This window comes from Drosophila yakuba, chromosome 3R (genome assembly GCF_016746365.2).
Source record: "Drosophila yakuba strain Tai18E2 chromosome 3R, Prin_Dyak_Tai18E2_2.1, whole genome shotgun sequence".
Taxonomy (NCBI): Eukaryota; Metazoa; Arthropoda; class Insecta; order Diptera; family Drosophilidae; genus Drosophila; species Drosophila yakuba.
Window position 1 is genome coordinate 23,179,175 of NC_052530.2, and position 7,286 is coordinate 23,186,460.

A 7,286-nucleotide genomic window follows, 5' to 3' on the forward strand; every position below is an offset into this window, starting at 1 on the left:
ACTGGCCAGCGATCTCGGGGACCATTCATCCGCAGCTAATCTGCGTTTGCCATAATTATTTGGCCCGGAAAGAGAACCTGCTCTTCAAATATTAAGATGACGATGATGATGAGGCGCAAAATGACCACCTTATCGAGGCACATCTGTAGTTTCACTTGGCCACTTCTTCTTCTGCCCTTCCGCATTTGTAATGTATAGGGACTTGTGTGCGGATTCGGTGACCACCAAGGAGGCAGTCGAGATTAAAATCAATTAGCCATAAAATGCAACATCTCAATTTGGCATCGACTGCGTGGGCGAAACACTCGAGTTACCAAATGGGCGTGACTGGGGTCTACTAAACGATTATTGGCCATTAAAACATTAACGAGGGGCCATAAAACTGGAAAATCAATACGATCATTATGTTGAAATGGTGAAGTTCCTATTTAATTCCCCGTTTTGTAACAAAACAGAATTGTAAACTGCTTAATATGCATCATATGATCCTAATGGCCATTTCTTTCCTTACATTCTAATGGATAAATTTCAATTTGTCTGACTTTGGAACATTATTTCCCGTCGATTTTCATGTCTTGACCACATTAAAATTCATGATTCCCCAAATAAAGTTGTCTGCTAAAGGTCTTTGCCCCGATTTCCCAACCTTTATGCCGCTGCTTAATATTTTCCACGCATCATCATTTGGTCAACTTCCTTCCGTCTTCGCTGGCAGCAAATCGGCTTATAGAACGATTTCCTCCAGAGTTTCCGCCAGAGTTTTCATTTTTTCCACATTGAAAGTCTTGGCAAACAGATATGCGGTGAGGTAGGTAAGTAAACTTGACTCCTAGCCCAACGGAAAGGGGGCTCGATCGGCATTCAGATAGAGCCGAAAGAAAAACAACTGGCTTCTTAGAAGCCAACAGAAGCATTAAAATCGGTGGGGAGCGACACTGCACGTACTCGTTACTAGACAAACCTGTTGGACGTGCGCCCTTTGGAGAAAAATCAGGAAAAACACCAAGGCAGGAGAGGACTGTACCCCGACCGGGTACAGTGAACGCCCTGGAACGGATGCCAGTACCAGTACCAGTACCAGTTTGGAGCCCACAAACAAACAAATAAGCGTGCAGCCATAGAACTGAACCGATCTCGGATACGTTCTGCGGTGGATTGCATATGTTTTTGGGGAGGCAGGGAGTGAGCCTGGTCGTGATTACACAGTGAAATAGCAGCGGAAGAAGGCGACATGCCTGCCATAATAAAGGGGTATAGCTGGGATCCACTGCACTGGCGGAAAAGCAAACTTATCTGAAGAAAAACACATTCAAAATAAGTGCCAACTAATATCTTTCCGCTTATTATAGTAGCTACTCATGGATTAGTAAGATTTTTTCCCAGTGATTCAAAAGAAGGCGTCGAAAGGGGGCAGGAATGTAAATGTTTATGTATCTATGGGATGCCTTACATATGCACACATCCATTTATGTATGTGCGGCCTAGGCCAGCGATCCACCAAAAGGTGAGTGATCTTTACAATTCGACACTTTGACTTCACAAACAAGAAGGAGGAAAGAATCGGAAAAGGGAATGGTACTCTATACTGGTGTGGGGGTTTTAGGATGGGGTCTTCGGGATTGGGAATTGGAATTGGAATGGGAATGGGAATGGGGTCTACAACCGAACGGACAGCGCAATCAAAACAAAAAATCCATCGAAGGCTGGCCCACGTAGAAAAGAGAGTTGTAGAAAACAAAGCCAAAGGTGAGGCGAGGGCAACCAGCCGACGGAACGAAGACATAAAACAAGTATCCAAGTATCTGGAAAACAAAAGGATGCACGACCATGGCATCCACGAGATACTCTAAAGCAGAAGCAGAAGAAGCTGAAGCTGAAGAAGGGTCAAGGCGAACGGGGATTTAAGTACTTTTTTAGGCATGGCTTATGATGGATTTGCCCGGCTGAGCATGCTAATGGATTTTTCGACTTTCTCCTCCTGGCCCGACAATCCGACATATTTTTAAAAACATCAAAGCTGCTCGGCATTTTCGGGAAATGCGATAAATGTAAATGAATATGATGGGGTTAGGCTAGACGAAGTAAGGAGTGTAAACCAGTTCTAAATGAAAACGCATACAGTATACACACAGCATTCAGAACTTGTTGAGCTGGCAGCTGGCCGAGGATTTCCAAGCTTTAATTTGGTCCGGTTCGCATTAATAGTAAGCTATACGTATACGTATAGTAGGAGCAAATCCACCCTGCACATCCAGTGTGCTACCATGGTGCTGAGTATGCGTTATTTTTATGACGGAATTATTACATCATTCATCTTCATCAGGCGACAATGACACAGACTTCGTGCTTATCGAGCGAACGTTCTGCATAATGTCTTGACCAAATCGCAGGGATGTGGATTCCGATTCGGATGCGGGTTCCAGGTTCCAGATTCAAGATTCCAGGTTCCAAGTTCCCGGGGTGGCTGGGAAAAGTCTTGAATGCAAATGTGTGTGGCTGTCTCTGATTTGTAATCAAATTAAATTGTGTTTGGTACAAACAATGAGCGACAGGCGACAACATCTCGCATCCGTGATAAAAGCCGAAATTCCTGGTAGACGCCAAAGTCAGGCCGGAAAATACAGTTTTCCCACAGTTGCGAGCACGGCTCCAATCGCAACTTCTAGGGAAACTCCCTCACCACCATCATGGTGAAAACCTCATAAATTCTCACTTTTTGGCAGGCCGCACACGGCGAGGGAAATTCGAGGCGGCAGGACTCGAAGGACACAGCGCCAGGCAATGAATAGACATTCCCGAGATAATCAACGGCATTATCTGCTGATTATTATGTATTCTTCGGGCATTCCAGAGAATTTCGTTGTGAAAGAGCCAGCGAACTCGCAAAAATATATATCGAACTATATCCGGGATGATCGGCGGATGATGAGGATGCCGGGACACCCGGTTGAGTGGCTGAGTATCCGCTTTCCTTTCTCCTCTTGGTTTTTTCATGTTTTTTTTCGCAAATTCTCAGTGAGCTCGTCATAATGATGATCAAACCCTCGGTCACTTGAGGTTTAAGCCAACATTAAAAAAGAGCCGAAAAAACACCCAGAAACGAAGGAAATCGCTGAAATGAACGTGAGAACACCGAATGTCCTCGTACACAAAATTTGCTTGGGCTCCTCATTGTTCCTTGAAGTGCTCGAGAGATTTGCTAGTTGTGTCCTTATTGTTTGCGGGCGAATGTTCATGAATGAATCAATGAACGGCTAAACGGCTGAATGGCTGAATGGCTAAACGGCTGAAGTTCACGTCCGCACAAAGTATCCGAGTATCTGAGGGATATTGCCGCGTTTTTAGCTGGAATCCCAAAACTGGAGTCCCGGATGCAGTCGAGGCGTGAGAAGGAGGCGATCTCTGCGGCCTTGGCAACAAGTCTATTAGTCCACCACGGTCCACTTGTTTATGGCTTACGTAACCTGGGTGGGCAAATGTGGATGTGAAAACTGAGAGGATGCGTGAAAAGGATGCGCCCTGATTTCAGCGAGTTGGGTAAACATTCATCACATCCTGTTCACCCCTGACCGATTGCGAATGCAAATCGCACATTAGAAGCCATATGCAACTTTCCGCCCAGCAGTCAAACATTATGCAACCAAAACCGAAGGCCGCCCAGTCCATTGATGGCAAATGGCAGGGAAACCCATTCGGGACACGTTTTTATGGAGGTGCGAAATGGCACATTTTTTCAACGGAACCTGCCGCGTCATTGAGTCGTCGTCCTTTTTACACTGGCCAAGTGCAACCAGTGCAACCTGTGCAAGCCTTGCAATTTGTCACCTGAGGCGACATTCAAACTGCCAACGCATTCCAGCTGGGTTTTTGCTTTTTGCTTTTGGCCTACTGCTTACTGGTTCCATTCATTTGGCCACGATTTGGTGGCAACTGTTTCATGAATCGCAGTCGGAATGCCGACCGTTACGAATATTCATTCATTCGAGGCACAGCACTCACTCTGGGGACCTTGAATGGGGCTTCGAATTTGATCCTTCAGTTTCATCAAATATTTATGGAATTTCCGACGAAAATATTTGTGCCCAGTTTGCCAAATCATTTCCTTGTGCCAAACGGATAGAAATTTTCCCAGGCCTCGATGAACTGAAAGTGCAATTTATATTTATGCAATGGAAAAGGTTTGAGTAGGTTTGACTCTTCAGGATTTTGGGCAGCCTCAAGGGAATAGCTTTGGATTCTGCGTAAAATCTAGGGAATTTATTTGAATGAATGGCAATCATTAAAGCGAAATATCCGGATACAAACAATAAAAACTCCCTGTTCAACACTAATAATAAATAATCGTAATAAGCATTGATCAGAGTTGGCTTTTAGTTAGTCTGTCAACTTAGTGTAAATTACAACTCCGTTTAAGGAACAACAGCTTAGCATGGATAGTTCGTGGTGCTCCTTGATTTCCATAGAATCTCTGGTGGTGCCCAATACGCCGATGGGCTTGCCTGGACTAGACTTAGGTCCAGTGCCAAAGAAAGCCAGGATGAGTGAGTCCAAGCAAGAGAATGCAGCGCCCCTGGAAACAGCTAGTGTCTATAAGAAACAGTCAGGTGAGGACAGCTATCTGGGATTTAAACCCTCTTATGATATCTAGTATATCCTCCCAGCCCAGTTCCAATCCCTACAAGCGAAGGTACGACCGCACCAGCCTGGTGCAGTGGTAGTCCAGCCACCCAAGCGACTGCCTCCCGAGGCGGAAACCGATCGCCGGATGTATGTACCCCACTTGGACCAGGCCATCACCCATCGGGATGTGTTCAATTTCTTCAGCAGTTTCGGGGACTTGGAGAGGGTTTGCGTGAAGAACGGCACGGATAACTTGAACTACGCCATGGTGCTTTTCTGTCGCACTCGCTCCATGGAGCAGGCCATCAAATCGAATCCACATCTGATCAAGGGACATCGGCTGATCTGTCGCAAGGCAAAAGAAAAATCTACAAACAAGGGAAGTCAACAGATAAATAAGCCAAAGTCTACAATTACACAGCTACTCAAAGCTCCTGTAATGCAGGCACAGAAAGATGACTCCAAGCGAGCTGGCCACCAAACATTGAAGAAGCATTCAAAGTCACCACGTTACAGGTCGTTGCTTCTTCAAAAATTGGTAGAACCCAACTCTATAAAGCTGGTAACCGCCAGCAAAACTGATAGAAACTATGCTTATGCAGTAACCATGCTGGATGAAGTCTCCCGCTGGAGTTTCAACTTGTCCAAATCCATACCCAGTTTAGACGAGATGAGGGCACTGGAAAAGGGACTTTCCAGGTCGGCAAAGCTCCTACTGAGCATGCGAAAGAAACTGACTGCAGTGCCCTGCATATCTGCCATGCCAGAGGCTCCAAAGGGTTCACAATCTACTACGAGTGGTGCAAGTAGTAAAGCTGTTCTAAATGATGATGGAGAAGTTTCTCCAGAACCTTCAGCACCTCCAGTTCCTCTTGCATCCGATCCAATGCTCCCATCCTTGCCGCTCCTACTGACCATCACCCCTCAAGTGCCTCTGCCCAAATCGGTTATTCCCGAATTGGCCAAGCCAGATCTGCGCTCCGTTGTGCTATCCAGTTTGGGTCAGAACTACGTCCATCACTGCTACACAAATGTGGCAGCTTATCGGCGGACCAAGAACTACATCGACCTACTGCCCTGTGAGATGATAGAGCGACCCAGTATTGCGAAGTATGTGGATCAGATGTACGCAGGCAAATAGTAGGAATCTTCAAATGCACATCAAATCATATCATATAGTTAAGCAACATTTCCCAACAAACTTCTAAAAACACTTTCATTAAGAGGAAATGGCTTGCATTACACAAGTTTGACACTTTTCAAATTGGGCGAACCCGAAGGATGTGACTTAGATTCCAGGAAGATATCAAAGGAGCTGCTTGAATGAAACGTGAACATATTACACAAAAAGTTAATTCCTCTCGCATTTGAAACCCACCAAATAAAGGCACTTAAATCGCAGCAACCTGTCAACATAATTAATCCCCGGGATCAGCTGATGGCGGTACTGCCCCTGCCCAAATGATCCACAAAATATGAACGAAGAATTCATAAGGGGCGCGGGAATGCGTTATAAAGGAGATGAAATAGGGGGCCTTGATTTCTGTAGCGGCCTCTGTGTTTTGCCCGACATTCCCAAGGATGTGCCTCCAAAAACCTGGCTTTCTTGTTGCTGGGCCGTGTTAATTGTCCAACATTGTGATCGTGGACGTGAACAGGTCGGTCGGGTGCCATTAACAATCTTAACAACGATTCACTGGCACAACCACGGCGATCCCACGGCTTGTCGCCTTGTTTCTCGAGCGGTTTTTTATGCCATTTACGAAGAAATCTTGCAACAAATCAGGAGCTCCCTTTTTCCAAAGTAAATATGAGAGTGTGCGAGAGCGACCTTTATTCGTTTGATGTTAAAAAATTGTTCTACCTTTTCCCCCCCTCAACAGCAGCACTACTTGTCTTCCTTTTTCTGCTGGCCATCTCTGTGAACCTGTGACGACGCAATTCTTTGCCATTATCAGCTGCATCCTTACAGGTCCTGCACTAGTTGTCCGCTCCCGCTCCAGCTCTCGATTCCGATCCCGATTCCGACCCGATTCAATTTGGCTTTTATTGGGATCTCGGGCATCCCGATCCTAATTGCGGTGGCAATAGCTCGGCGGTTAATCACTCTGTACCTGCGGCTTAGACAGTCAAACCCAGCAGTCACTCATCGCGGCGGAGGCGGATATACATATAGCAGACCTACACATCTACACCAAATAAATGGGTATATGGTCCTGCAAATGGATCGACCTCGATGATTTTCACCAGCCAAATTGCGGCTTTGTGTTGCCTTTTTCCCATTTGCCGGTGGATACATTTGGGCTGGATCGTTATCTGGTTCTCTTTGTGCTTTCAAGGTTTATGGTCTAGTACACATATATTTCCTGTGAGAAACAAATCCCAGTCCTGATGACCCCCGTAAACCCGATGAGCATGGAACATCCCGACTAACAGCAACAACATTGGTGTATTCCTTCCACTAAGTATTCAAATTCCCCTTCCATGTTTTTGGGGCGATCGTGTACTCGCGGCCTAAAAAATCTACATAATGACAGGGCCATGCCGAAAACTAGTTCAGATCGCAAATTACGAACCGGTAAGGGATGGGATGAGATATATGTACGTACTCTATGTTGCAGTTCCCATTCAGGACACTCGCTCGGGACATCGAGACATCGGGACAG

At 45.8% G+C, this 7,286-nt stretch overlaps 1 protein-coding gene across 1 annotated transcript; it reads left to right on the forward strand.

Annotated features, from left to right (window-relative positions):
* Positions 1 to 4,352: 4,352 nt before the first annotated feature.
* Positions 4,353 to 6,021, forward strand: LOC6538062. Its single transcript, XM_002098561.3, has 2 exons — positions 4,353 to 4,604; positions 4,662 to 6,021. Exons 1-2 carry the CDS (start codon positions 4,430 to 4,432, stop codon positions 5,759 to 5,761), a joined length of 1,275 nt encoding a protein of 424 aa, XP_002098597.1. The 5' UTR covers positions 4,353 to 4,429; the 3' UTR covers positions 5,762 to 6,021.
* Positions 6,022 to 7,286: the final 1,265 nt, after the last annotated feature.

Bases quoted from the DNA above. Each gene is read 5' to 3' on its own strand.
- LOC6538062 (XM_002098561.3), top strand. From the start codon at position 4,430: ATGGATAGTTCGTGGTGCTCCTTGATTTCCATAGAATCTCTGGTGGTG. The intron at 4,605-4,661 runs GTGAGGACAGCT...ATATCCTCCCAG, and splicing joins TGTCTATAAGAAACAGTCAG to CCCAGTTCCAATCCCTACAA.